Source organism: Salmo salar, chromosome ssa20 (genome assembly GCF_905237065.1).
Source record: "Salmo salar chromosome ssa20, Ssal_v3.1, whole genome shotgun sequence".
NCBI lineage: Eukaryota > Metazoa > Chordata > Actinopteri > Salmoniformes > Salmonidae > Salmo > Salmo salar.
In genome coordinates this window covers 38,869,281-38,883,976 of record NC_059461.1, presented here as the reverse complement: position 1 = coordinate 38,883,976, position 14,696 = coordinate 38,869,281, and the positions used below count along the sequence as shown (strand labels likewise).

The 14,696-nt window shown below is 43.6% G+C and overlaps 1 protein-coding gene across 1 annotated transcript in view; it reads left to right on the top strand.

Annotated features, from left to right (window-relative positions):
• adamts12 (ADAM metallopeptidase with thrombospondin type 1 motif, 12) overlaps positions 1–14,696 on the top strand; it is a 50,660-nt gene that overhangs the window by 6,755 nt on the left and 29,209 nt on the right. Inside the window, exons 3-6 of the mRNA XM_014161801.2 lie at positions 13,309–13,492; positions 13,679–13,790; positions 14,029–14,122; positions 14,378–14,461. Of these exons, the coding sequence (XP_014017276.1) occupies positions 13,309–13,492; positions 13,679–13,790; positions 14,029–14,122; positions 14,378–14,461 (474 nt within the window). The remainder of the gene's footprint in view (positions 1–13,308; positions 13,493–13,678; positions 13,791–14,028; positions 14,123–14,377; positions 14,462–14,696) is intronic.

Genomic DNA, 14,696 nt, shown 5'->3' with positions numbered 1-14,696 from the left:
AGAGATGAAGAAAAACAGCTGGACAGCAGAGAGAGAGACAAAGGAAAACAGCTGGACAGCAGAGAGAGAGATGAAGAAAAACAGCTGGACAGCAGAGAGAGAGACAAAGGAAAACAGCTGGACAACAGAGAGAGAGACAAAGGAAAACAGCTGGTCAGCAGAGAGAGAGACAAAGGAAAACAGCTGGACAGCAGAGAGAGAGATGAAGAAAAACAGCTGGACAGCAGAGAGAGACAAAGGAAAACAGCTGGACAGCAGAGAGAGACAAAGGAAAACAGCTGGACAGCAGAGAGAGAGATGAAGAAAAACAGCTGGACAGCAGAGAGAGAGACAAAGGAAAACAGCTGGACAGCAGAGAGAGAGACAAAGGAAAACAGCTGGTCAGCAGAGAGAGAGACAAAGTAAAACAGCTGGACAGCAGAGAGAGAGACAAAGGAAAACAGCTGGACAGCAGAGAGAGAGACAAAGGAAAACAGCTGGTCAGCAGAGAGAGAGACAAAGTAAAACAGCTGGACAGCAGAGAGAGAGACAAAGGAAAACAGCTGGTCAGCAGAGAGAGAGACAAAGTAAAACAGCTGGACAGCAGAGAGAGACAAAGTAAAACAGCTGGACAGCAGAGAGAGAAATAAATGAACAGCAGAGAGAGACAGACAAAGGAAAACTGCTGGACTGCAGAAAGAGAGTCAAATTAAAACTGCTGGACGACAGAGAGAGAGACAAATGAAATCAGCTGAACAGCAGAATGAGAGACAATGGAAAACACTTGGATAGCAGAGAGAGATACAATGGAATACAGCTGGACAGCAGAGAGAGAGACGAAGGAAAACAGCTTCACAGCAGGGAGAGAGACGAAGGAAAACAGCTTCACAGCAGGGAGAGAGACGAAGGAAAACAGCTGGACAGCAGAGAGAGACAAAGGTAAACAGCTGGACAGCAGAGAGAGACAAAGGTAAACAGCTGGACAGCAGAGAGAGACAAAGGAAAACAGCTGGACAGTGGAGAGAGACAAAGGAAAACAGCTGGTCAGTGGAGAGAGACAAAGGAATATAGCTGGACAACAGTGAAAGAGACGAAGGGGAGAGTGCCATTCTGTACCTGATGATTTACTGTGGTAGAACTATCAAGAGGATATGGAAGAGGAGGAACTTTGTTCTGTAAAATGACCGGAAGAGTCAGTAAATGGCCTTTCTGTCAGTGTTTTCTCCTGTCACATCAGGAATGTCTATCCTGCAAGGTCTTGTCTCACTTTCAGTCAATCATGTTTGGTTTGCAGTCACTTAATGAGCCAAACTGTGTAAATACATGGCCTTGAGGATATGCAGCTGTTGTGACAGTGCATGGGTTTGGGCTAGAGCAAAGAGACATTGAGTGTGCAAAGACCTCCATGCATTTGTTATCTAATGGTTGCTAAATGTTTCTTGGACTGTGACCTAACCATCTCAAACTTAAGTGCATCTCCAAATCCCTGCTCCAAGCTTTAAATCAAATCAAATTGTACTTGTCACATGTGCCGAATACAACCTTACAGTGAAATGCTTACTTACAAGCCCCTAACCAACAATGCAGTTTTCAGAAAAATAACCTAAAAAAAAAGAAATAAAAGTAACAAATAATTCAAGAGCAGCAGTAAAATAACAATAGCGAGGTTTTATACAGGTGGTACCGGTACAGAGTCAATGTGTGGGGGCACCGGTTAGTTTATTTTATATTTTTTTCATTTCACCTTTATTTAACCAGGTAGGCCAGTTGAGAATATGTTCTCATTTACAACTGTGACCTGGCCAAGATAAAGCAAAGCAGTGCGAAACAAACAACAACACAGAGTTGCACATGCAATAAACGTACAGTCAATAACACAATAGAAAAGTCTATATACAGTATGTGCAAATGAGGTAAGATTAGGGAGGTAAGGCAATAAATAGACCGTAGTGGCGAAATAATTACAATTTAGCAATTAAACACTGGAGTGATAGATGTGCAGAAGATGAATGTGCAAGTAGAGATACTGGGGTGCAAAGGAGAAAAAAATAAATAACAATATGGGGATGAGGTAGTTGGATGGGCTATTTACAGATGGGCTGTCAACAAGTGCAATGATCTGTAAGCTGCTCTGACAGCTGATGCTTGAAGTTAGTGAGGGAGAGTCTCCAGCGTCAGTGATTTTTGCAATTCATTCCAGTCATTGGCAGCAGAAAACTGGAAGGAAAGGCGGCCAAAGGAGGAATTGGCTTTGGGGGTGACCAGTGAAATATACCTGCTGGAGCGCGTGCTACGAGTGGGTGCTGCTATGGTGACCAGTGAGCTGAGATAAGACGGGGCTTTACCTAGCAAAGACTTATAGATGACCTGGAGCCAGTGGGTTTGGTGACAAATATGAAGCGAGGGCCAGCCAACGAGAGCATACAGGTACCAGTGGTGGGTAGTATATGGGGCTTTGGTGACAAAACGGATGGCACTGTGATAGACTGCATCCAATTTGCTAAGTAGAGTGTTGGAGGCTATTTTGTAAATGACATTGCCGAAGTCAGGGATCGGTAGGATAGTCAGTTTTACGAGGGTATGTTTGGCGCCATGAGTGAAGGATGCTTTGTTGCGAAATAGGAAGCCGATTCTAGATTTAATTTTGGATTGAAGATGCTTAATGTGAGCCTGGAAGGAGAGTTTACAGTCTAACCAGACACCTAGGTATTTGTAGTTGTCCACATATTCTAAGTCAGAACCGTCCAGAGTAGTGATACTAGACTGCCGGGCAGGTGCGGGCAGTGATTGGTTGAAGAGCATGCATTTAGTTTTACTTGCATTTAAGAGCAGTTGGAGGCCACAGAAGGAGAGTTGTATGGCATTGAAGCTCATCGGGAGATTAGTTAACACAGTGTCCAAAGAAGGGCCAGAAGTATACAGAATGGTGTCGTCTGTGTAGAGGTGGATCAGAGAATCACCAGCAGCAAGAGCGACACCATTGATGTATACAGAGAAAAGAGTCGGCCCGAGAATTGAACTCTGTGGCACCTCCATAGAGACTGCCAGAGGTCTGGACAACAGGCCCTCCAATTTGACACACTGAACTCTGTCTGAGAAATAGTTGGTTAACCAGGCGAGGCAGTAATTTGAGAAACCAAGGCTGTTGAGTCTGCCGATAAGAATGCGGTGACTGACAGAGTCGAAAGCCTTGGCCAGGTCGATGAATACGGCTGCACAGTATTGTCTTTTATCGATGGCGGTTATGATATCATTTAGGACCTTGAGCGTGGCTTGAGGAGCGTGACCAGCTCGGAAACCAGATTGCATAGCGGAGAAGGTACAGTCGGATTCGAAATGGTCGGCGATATATTTGTTAACTTGGCTTTCGAAGACCTTAGAAAGGCAGGGTAGGATAGATATAGGTCTGTAACAGTTTGGGTCTAGTGTCTCCCCTTTTAAAAGGGGGATGACCGCGGCAGCTTTCCAATCTTTGGGGATCTCAGACGATACGAAAGAGAGGTTGAACAGGCTGGTAATAGGGGTTGCAACAATTGCGGCAGATAATGTTAGAAAGAGAGGGTCCAGATTGTCTAGCCCGGCTGATTTGTAGGGGTCCAGATTTTTCAGCTCTTTCAGAACATCAGCTATCTGGATTTGGGTGAAGGAGAAATGGGGGAGGCTTGGGAAAGTTGCTGTGTGGGGTGCAGAGCTGTTGATCAGGGCAGTGGTAGCCAGGTGGAAAGCAAGGCCAGCCGTAGAAAAATGCTTATTGAAATTCTAAATTATCATGGATTTATCAGTGGTGACAGTGTTTCCTAGCCTCAGTGCAGTGGGCAGCTGGGAGGAGGTGCTCTTGTTCTCCATGGACTTCACAGTGTCCCAGAACTTTTTGGAGTTTGTGCTCAGGATACAAATTTCTGTTTGAAAAAGCTAGCCTTTGCTTTCCTAACTGCCAGTGTATATTGGTTCCTAACTTCCCTGAAAAGTTGCATATCGCGGGGGCTATTCGATGCTAATGCAGTATGCAACAGGATGTTTTTGTGCTGGTCAAGGGCAGTCAGGTCTGGAGTGAACCAAGGGCTATATCTGTTCCTGGTTCAAAATTTTTTTGAATGGGGCATGCATATTTAAGATGGTGAGGAAAGCACTTTTAAAGAATAACCAGACTTCCTCTACTGACAGAATGAGGTCAATATCCTTCCAGGATACCCGGGCCAGGTCGATTAGAAAGGCCTGCTCGCTGAAGTGTTTTAAGGAGCGTTTGACAGTGATGAGGGGTGGTCGTTTGACCGCAGACCCATTACGGGCGCAGCCAATGAGGCGTTGGATCTCTGAGATCCTGGTTGAAGTATTTAGAGGGCAGGTTGGTCAGGATGATATCTATGAGGGTGCCCGAGTTTACGGATTTGGGGTTGTACCTGGTAGGTTCCATGATAATTTGGGTGAGATTGAGGGCATCTAACTTAGATTGTAGGACGGCCGGTGTATTAAGCATATCCCAGTTTAGGTCACCTAACAGTACAAACTCTGAAGATAAATGGGGGGCAATTAATTCACATGTTGTGTCCAGGACACAGCTAGGGGCTGAGGGGGGTATGTAACAAGTGGCAACAGTGAGAGCCTTATTTTTGGAAAGGTGGATTTTTAAAAGTAGAAGCTCGAACTGTTTGGGCACAGACCTGGATAGCATGACAGAACTCTGCAGGCTCTCTCTGCAGTAGATTGCAACTCCACCCCCTTTGGCAGTTCTATCTTGGTGGAAAATGTTGTAGTTGGGGAAGGAAATTTCAGAATTTTTGGTGGCCTTCCTAAGCCAGGATTCAGACACAGCTAGGACATCAGGGTTGGCGGAGTGTGCTAAAGCAGTGAATAAAACAAACTTAGGGAGGAGGCTTCTGAAGTTAACATGCATGAACCCAAAGCTTTTACGGTTACAGAAGTCAACAAAAGATAGCGCCTGGGGAATAGGAGTGGAACTGGGGGCTACAGGGCCTGGGTTAACCTCTACATCACCAGAGGAACAGAGGAGGAGTAGGATAAGGGTACGGCTAAAGGCTATAAGAACTGGTCGTTTGGTGCGTTGGGGACAGAGAATCAAAGGAGCAGATTTCTGGGTGTTGTAGAATAGATTCAAGGCATAATGTACTGACAAGGGTATGGTAGGATGTGAGTACAGTGGAGGTAAACCTATGCGTTGTGTCGATGAAAGCGGTTTCATCTCTGGAGGCATCAATTAACATAGGTGAGGTCTCCGCAGGTGTATGGGGTGGGACGAAAGAGCTATCTAAGGCATTTTGAGTGGGACTGAGGGCTCTACAGTGAAGTAAAACAATAAAAACTAGCCAAGATAGCAGTAGACAAGGCATATTGACATTAGAGAGAGGCATAAAGCAATCACAGGAGTTGATCAGGAGAGCTAAGACAACAACGGGTAAATGGCGATGAATGGGCAGAGCGGGTCAGTTAGGTACATACAGGACCTGAGATCGAGGCTGGGGCCGACAGGTAAACAGAATGAAGTACCTTGTTATTGAAACAGTCCAGGGGGCATCAGCTGTGTAGCCGAGTGATCATAGTGTCAAAAGAGTAGCAATCGGTGAGTCAAGGTGCTGTTCGGTAGTCATTACTACGCTGGGCGAGCAGGGGACACAGCGTCTAGAAAAAGCTAGCGGGCCGAGGCTTGTAGATGGTTCTTCGGCGATATCGTAACAGAATAGCCTGTTGAGACCACATCAGGCGATCACGTCGGCAGTCCAATTGTGATGGATCGGCGGGGCTCCGTGTCGACAATAAAGGGTCCAGGCCAATTGGCAGAGGAGGTATTGTAGCCCTAGAATTAGCTGATATATGGGCCTAGCTCGAGGCTAGCTCAAGGCTAGCTGGTGCTTGCTTCGGGACAGAGGCATTAGCTAACAGTAGCCACACATTTTCAGCTAGCTAGCTGCGATGATCCGGAGTAATGATCCGGTGTAATGATCCAGAGCGGCTTGAATCCGGTGATATGGTAGAGAGAAGTAGTCCGATATGCTCTGGGTTGATATCGTGCTGTGCAGACTGGCAGGTGATTGTCCAAGCTAAGGCTGGCTGATTTTGGGGAAAAAAGGCGAGGACCACTAGCCGTGGCTAACAAAGACTAGTAGCTAGTTAGCTGGCTTGCTCCTGATGGAAGTTCCAGTTATAAGGAATAAAAATAACAGATCCGTACCACATTGGGTGAGGTGGGTTGCAGGAATCCGGTGATATGGTAGAGAGAAGCAGTCCGATATGCTCTGTGTTGATATCGCGCTGTGCAAGACTGGCAGGTGTTGTCCGAGCTAAGGTCCGAGCTAAGGTAGAGGTAGAGTTATTAAAGTGACTATGCATAGATAATAACAGAGAGTAGCAGCAGCGTAAAAGAGGGAGGGGGGGGGCAATGCAAATAGTCTGGGTAGCCGTTTGATTAGATGTTCAGGAGTCTTGGGGGTGAAAGCTGTTTAGAAGCCTCTTGGGCCTAGACTTGGCACTCCGGTACCACTTGCAATGCGGTAACAGAGAGAACAGTCTATGACTTGGGTGACTAGAGTCTTTGACCATTTTTAGGGCCTTCCTCTGACACCACCTAGTATAGAGGTCCTGAATGTCAGGAAGCTTGGCCAAAGTGATGTACTGGGCCGTACGCACTACCCTCTGTAGTGCCTTGCGGTCGGAGGCTGGGCAGTTGCCATACCAGGCAGTGATGCAACCTGTCAGGACACTCTCGATGGTGCAGCTGTAGAACTTTTTGAGGATCTTAGGACCTATGCCAAATATTTTCTTGTGACATTAACTGAGGCACTTACCCCCTAAAATGGTCAACGGGACAGTATTGTTGGTGGACCGACAGGGTGCACACACAAAAAAGCTATAAGCATAATGTACATACAGTACCAGTCAACAGTTTGGACACACCTACTCATTCAAGGGTTTTTCTTTATTTTGCTATTTTCTACATTGCAGAATAATAGTGAAGACATCAAAACTATGAAATAACACATATGGAATCAAGTAGTAACCAAAAAAGTGTTAAACAAATCAAAATATATTTTAGATTTTAGATTCTTCAAAGTAGCCAACCTTTACCTTGACGACAGCTTTGCACACTCTTGGCATACTCTCATCCAGCTTCATGTAGTCACCTGGAATGCATTTCAGTTAACAGGTGTGGCTTGTCAAAAGTTAATTTGTGGAATTTCTTTCCTTCTTAATGCATTTGAGCCAATCAGTTGTGACAAGGTAGGGGTGGTATACAGAAGATAGCCCTATTTGGTAAAAGACCATGTCCATATTATGCCAAGAAAAGCTCAAATAAGCAAAGAGAAATGACAGTCCATCATTATTTTAAGACATGAAGGTCAGTCAAACCCGGAAAATTTCAAAAACTTTGAAAGTTTCTTCAAGTGCAGTCTATAAAATATATTAGGATTTGTTTTGATGTCTTCACTATTATTCTGCAATGTAGAAAATAGTACAAATAAAGAAAAACCTTTGAATGAGTAGGTGTGTCCAAACTTTTGACTGGTACTGTATCTAGGATCTTAAAATAATCCTGCAATAAGAGGACATTTGAAGTATTATCTGGATTATAATTAATGGACGTTTTTGTAGTGGTTGATTACATTGGTAAAGGAAAATGAAGTCAAAAATGTCAAAGTGGAAATTACAATCTTCAGAAAGCCTTTTGAAACCCAAACACACTAAAAGTTTTACATTTCCGAATGTTCTCCTGCAACAGGGTAATCAAATTAAGATCGTACATCTGTACAGTAAAAGCTTTACCCAAAGTAGTAGAGTATGAGCTGAAGGTGCACAACCACAACATTAACAGTGTCCAGACTAACGGATCATGAATGTCATTTTATTACCTTTTTTTTACGTGACTGGACCAGTAATATAGTATGTGCAACTTTCGTCATTGTCTACACCCAGTCTTCAGCCACAACTAAGGGGTCCCAACCCACCATTGTACTAATCCTCCCAGTAAGAGGGGAGGTCAGTGTATGACCATAGGACCAATCTACTATACACTACTAGAAAAAAGTGTTCCAAAAGGGTTCTGCGGCTATCCCCTTTTTTCTTCCAGATGGAAACCTTTTAGGTTCCATGTAGAACCAAAAAGGGTTATTTAAAGCAGTGGTTCTCAAATGGTTTTGCCTCATGACCCAAATTGAACCAGGTTGTCTCTGCTGCAACCCAATATTCGCATCACGAAAAGGAATCAGCAAAATAAAATCTGGAGAACAATTTTTAATGCTATATCAATAGTAATTGTAACAATTGTATGACAAGGGAATAACATTCCCACCTCTTTCATTGTCAATAATACATTTTTGCCCCTATTCTCGATGAAGAATGTTAATAAATTCACTGGTTTGAGACCAAAAAATCTACCAAAATAGCGCTGCTAATGGCTCTATATTGAAAATACCGTGATTGAAGTAAAATTGTTCAGAGATTAAATTATTTATAAATGTATGTTCATTGTAATTCTACACATATTCTACCTGGTTTAAGCCATTTAAGTTCAGACTGGAGTATTTCTACATAATTATTAGAATTTTTTGTTTTACTCAGACACCCTCAGAAAATCTTTTGGGTCGCGACCCACCAGTTGAGAAATGCTACATTAAAGGGACAGCCAAAGAACCCTTTTAGGTTCTAAATAGCAGCTTTTTTTCTAAGAGTATAGTGTTCCTCAGTAAGGAGGGAGGGAACGTAAATGACCAGACCACAGGCAGCCAGCTGTGGGAGGGAAACACTGCCAGATCCAAGCTGCAGGAGAGGCCATGTCACTGACTCCAGAGACACAGAGGTAGTAGAGGCACTCTTTCCAAGTATGAAATGATGGGCCAAAAATTTCACTCGCGTTTTCTCCAATGTACATTTGTTCTCTACTGATTTCAGGGAAGAATACAATGAAACAAAGTTTTATCAAGAAGATCGGTCGATGTGTGAGGTATAGACATATGAAAGAGTATACATTTTTTACTTCATGGTTATCATAGTGAACACTTCCATCATGGTAAAACATCACCCTACGCTATGTTTGCATAACACAACTGCCTAGGAAATAGCTACATAAACCTGCCTTGACTCACTCATTGGTTGTCCTGGTTTTGAGGGTTGATGTGTACAGATGTAGGATTTTCATTTGACCACCCGGTTGTAGGACATTTTTAACTTGTAGTAGATTTGAGGTTTAAAAAGGCTGTTGGAGTTTGTTATTTCCACTTTGAAATTTCCGGCGAGATTTTCCCTTACGAAAAATGTATCAACCCCTACAAAAATATCCATGATTTATAATCCACATATTCATTCACATTTCCTGTTGCTTTAGGATTATTTTCCTGCTGCAGCAAACTGGCTCAAATTAAGATGCTACATCTGTAGCTTGGCATGGAGTGGGAGTAAACCCAGGCGACAGCACACGGGCATGCCTCTGGAATGCAATAAGCCACAGCGTGGTTATTGTTACCAAGTGAACACCCTGCAACCTCTGATTCCAGCACACTCCTGGGAGAGTAAATAAAGACCAGATAAGGTGAAATGGGCTCATCCAAACAGAAAGGATAAAGACATGACTACCAATCATGATAATGTACAGCACTATCTCTGGTGAGCTGGATTTGAAAGGACTAGCAGTTGATGGTGTTCTCATATAAAATGCTGAAGTTGTCTTCCATAATAATGTCACAGGACGTTGGAATCTTTGGATGGTACAGTGCTCCCATTTCTTCTTTGTTTCTGTATTCAAGCGCTGCAGTCAGACCAAACCCAACGCTTTTTCAATGGAGGAGTTGGTTGCCCCGAGGCACTAGAAGGAATTAGTAGTTGCACGTTCAGTGCCATTATTTCAGTACATTATCTTTTGTGAAATGCATATCTCCTCACACTGTCCCGATGGAAAATAATGATACCTCTGAAGCCATGTAAAGATCCCACTCACATAATAATTTGACAAGAACTTGAAAATGACTCTGCATGTAGTCCAACTTCTTATCTTCTGCATGTGTGCAAAAGAGAGCAGATGTCATTAAAGTACTCTAAAAATTGTATTTTTTGGTCTGTTTGTGTTAGTGGTTGGAATCATTATGGTGAGCTGTTGTGTGATTACTCATCACACAATCCACACCTCCCCTCCCCATGTGTCCCAGTAAGGAGTGGAAGGCCACAGACTCACTCTGTGTTACAACAGGCAGGAGGAAACTCACTCCAAGTCCTCTTGGCCTGCAATCCAAAGTCCAGCAGAAGCAGTAAACAGAGCTAAAGCAGTTCCACATGGCTTCTGTATTTAACACACACACACACACACACACACACACACACACACACACACACACACACACACACACACACACACACACACACACACACACACACACACACAGAGAGAGAGAGACCTATGTTATTACAGCCTACCCTCGCTCTGGCTGTCACCTCACATTCAAACACACTTCCTCTCAGATACCCACAGGTGAGGAGGAGGAGGAGGAGGAGGAGGAGGCTTAGAGAAGGCAGTCTGTTAGCAGAATTTAGGGGATTTAGAATGCACCACAAAGGCCTTTGTAATAATCTGATCCCATTCTGTCCTAATTGGTTTTGGTCGTTCTGAGTAGAGCTCTTTGTTTGTTTGTTCTCAATATCCATGTTTGTTTCCTTAGGTTCTCTGAAAGTACATTAAATGCACTTTGAATGAGGAACAAAGTTTTTTTGTTTGTCCTTTCATGTTCTATGTTGTAGAATGTTATTAGTGTAATACGACACCTTGTCAGCTTGTGGACGGTAGTTTAAGGACTACAGGTAGGAACATGCTTTGATCCCTCCAGGGACTCTGTATCTGTATTCTATATGCAGATCACGGCTGAGTCAGGCTGAATGTTTGAATGGGCCTCTCTCTTGCATTCCTTACTGAAGGATCTGATCTGCAACCATCCACCTGGTTTTGTCTTTTGGGACTGAAATCATAACTGATTGAGGAAAACATTGAGAGGAACAGCCTCCAATCCATAACCCAGACAGATATGGAGCACAGGCGGCTGGTGGCACCTTAATTGACCCAGCATATGCATCACACGGGAATGATTTCTATACTTTGAAAGTTGCATATCTTGAAAACTTGATTGCTGACAAGCAAAACATTTTGGGACTATGACAGCAATGGACGAATGAAACAAATTCCAAAATATAGTTTTTGGGTGGAATTTTCCTTTAAGTGTTTTACACTTAGCACACAGCAACTAGAAGCCCAGCCCTACTCTCCTGAGACTACTTCATCAACTTGGCTGGAGAGAACAGCAGATTTTCTAGATAGAGATATGCGGTAGACTGCAGGATTCCCTAGAGCAGAACAGCACTAACTTCAGTGGATGAGTGAAGGGCAATGTTTGCCCTCCAATGGTCACTGGTTGGATTTGCTACTAATTGATCTAGAACAGAACAGGATCAAAACGAATCAGGAACAGTGAAGAGCAGAACTCCTGGGAAGAACATTCAGCTTATTCTACTCATTCTTAGAGAACATACCCCTCTTCCCTCTCCCTCTTCTTCTCTTTTGCATGTTGGTTTAGAGATGGAGAGAGGCACACCCTGGTGCAGTTTGGGCTTGTTAGGTCGTACATACACTTGACATACCACTGTTTCCCCTAGGATTCTTTTCAGCAGTAGGATTTTTTTAAGGCCTTCCTCTTGGCCGCAGAGACAAAATGTTGCTTGTTTTAAAGCTAATTTCCTGCAATTATACACATTTTGATTGCCTTAAATTCTACAAATGTTGCCTTGTACTTATGCTATCTGAGTACTCAAATATTATAACAAAATCAATGGGGGCCCCATGCCATGACGTTTCTGGAATTTTACAATCTAGTTTTTATTTTGGTGATTGTTAGTTCTCAAAGATGATCTTATTTGAAAATATACAGCTCCATTATTTTGCAGCAGTGGAAACACTGCACACACACATTGCACTCTCCCTGCAGATAACTGAATAATCACCCAGACTAATAGCCCTGCAGAGAGAGAAAGAGAGCGAGAGAGAGTGTGTGTGTGTGTGTGTGTGTGTGTGTGTGTGTGTGTGTGTGTGTGTGTGTGTGTGGGGGGGGGGGTCTGCACCGGTAGGAACATGTAGGGCATATTTCAGAGACAAACACTGTCCCATAAATGAACCACTGCATGAGGGAATGCGTCCCAGGGCACTGAAACATGCCTTCCTCAAGGCAATTACTCTGCCCTGACCTTAAAGGCCCAGTGCAGTAAAGAACATGATTTTTCTGTGTTTTATGTATATTTCCACACTGGGGTTGAAATAATATTGTGAAATTGTGAAAATTATGATAATGGCCTTTTAGCTCATTTTTTACTTTTTAATTAGAACACTGAAAACACAAAACAAGAAAACGCACGAACGCACAGTAATAATGCAGGCTACACACAGCAATGCAAAAACAACTTCCCACAAAGGGACAGGTGAAAACAGGGCTACTTAAGTATGACTCTCAATCAGCAACAACAATGTACTGATTGAGAGCCATTCCAGGCCAACAAAGAAATACACAACATAGACAGAACATAGAAATACGAAATATAGAACATAACCCAAAAACCCCGGAATACTCTAACCAAACACCCCTCTACATAAACACATATACTAACACACCCCGAACCACATAAAACAAATACCCCCCTGCCACGTCCTGACCAAACTACAATAACAAATAACCCCTTTACTGGTCAGAACGTGACAGACCACCTGAAATGTCATCCTGTTTTGGTGGGATGGAGTTCTGGCCTGCCTGGTGGCACAAATTGGTTAATAGACCAATAAGAAAGAGAGTTCCAAACTTCTCTGCCAATAACAGCTAGTTTTCCATTTTCCCCTCCCCACTCCGACCACTCCCAGATAGTTCTTGCAAAATCCTTGCTTGAGAAATTGCTCTTTGTTAGGAAGCTATTTTTGTTTCTTTTTGACCATTTTAATCACAGTAAGGTTCTTAATTGTTACCCAGAAATGATTTGATATTGAGATAAAAATGGCTGCATTGGACCTTTAACTGCAGGCTTTTAGTAAGGTACCTCACACAACACGTAAACAGCACTAGCTACCCTACTGACATTTTCACGGCTCAGAAAATTATACATCAGAGTTATGTTCCATTGTGACTCACATTTTCCATTTTAGTCATAGCAAGTTACAATATGTTGCATACTGCGAGATGGATGGATTGGTTCTATGTCTATATCCCACAGATAGGGCTTGACACACACACACACACGAATGCAGCACACACAGACACACGTGTGTACACATACAGTACAGTGTGTGTGTTTCCCCCACAGAAAGGTTTGTTTACCTTGCCTGAGGGACCGCACTTCATTGAACCAGTCCAGGGGTCAACTGATGGTGCTGTGGAGCGGGAGGGACCAGAGCCCCATGTGGTCTACCCCAGCATTACAACGGCAATGCAAAGACACAAACGCAGCTCTGAGGCCCTGGACACACCGAGCCCCTGTGGGGTCAAAGGTTAGTAGAATAGAATAGAACACAATTCAATAGATTTGGTTTAATATAATTTAAGATATTTTGTTTTGTTAGATTGCTTTGCGTTTTGTAAATGGCTTCCTTTGTTTGAGCATGAGGAATGTTCCAGGTCCTATTTTTCCTCTAGTCTCTTGTGTTGAGCGTATCTCTGTGTTGTCTGTCCTGCAGATGTGGCACGTGATTCCCTAGTGGTGGAAAGAGAGAGGGAGGACTGGGAGAGGGAGCAGCAGGAGGAGGATAGGGCTCAGCATCGCTCCCAACGCTCCGTCAGCAGAGAGAGGTACACAGCAGTGTTTCCCCTACTATAGGTGGCTGGTATAAATAGGCGGGTAGAATAAAAGAGTTCACAATTCGATTGGCAAGTTTTATTCCATATGAAAGACTGGGCCAGAGTCTGGATTTTTCCTGGAATTCTTTGAATATTTATAATTCTTGGAATCTCTTTATTTTCCGACATCATCGCCTATCACTGAAATGTACCTCTCATTCTTCATTGTGTTTCTCACTCCTGTGTGAAGGTGGGTAGAGACCATGGTGGTGGCAGACTCTGAACTGATTGAATACCACGGCAGTGACAACGTAGAGTCTTACGTCTTCACCATCATGAACATGGTGAGTAGGGAGGATCAGCCTTTACCTGAGCCCTCTGTCCACACCACACAGACACAGTAACAGTGACACGTCATGACAGCAGTGTGGTGCTCCAGTGATAGCCTGTGTGTGTGTGTGTGTGTGTGTGTGTGTGTGTGTGTGTGTGTGTGTGTGTGTGTGTGTGTGTGTGTGTGTGTGTGTGTGTGTGTGTGTGTGTGTGTGTGTGTGTGTGTGTGTGCTTGCGTGCGTGCGTGTGTGTGTGTGTGTGTGTGTCAGGTGGCAGGGATCTTCCATGATGCCAGTATAGGGAATGCCATCCACATCATCCTGGTCCGTCTGATCCTCCTGCAGGGAGAGGAGGTAATCAACACGTCACGTTTACACAGACACTGTGATCAAGGCTCTTAATTCACTTTTTCATTTATAGCACTGGTGTTCTTCTCAACTTGAAAAGGTTAGACAGACTAAAGAGTATGGGAGCACCAGAAATAGATATGAGACCTGTATGAATATTAACTTTGAAACACATCTCCTGGGGTAGTGATGCAGACTAGAGGTCGACCGATTATGATTTTTCAACGCCGATGCCGATACT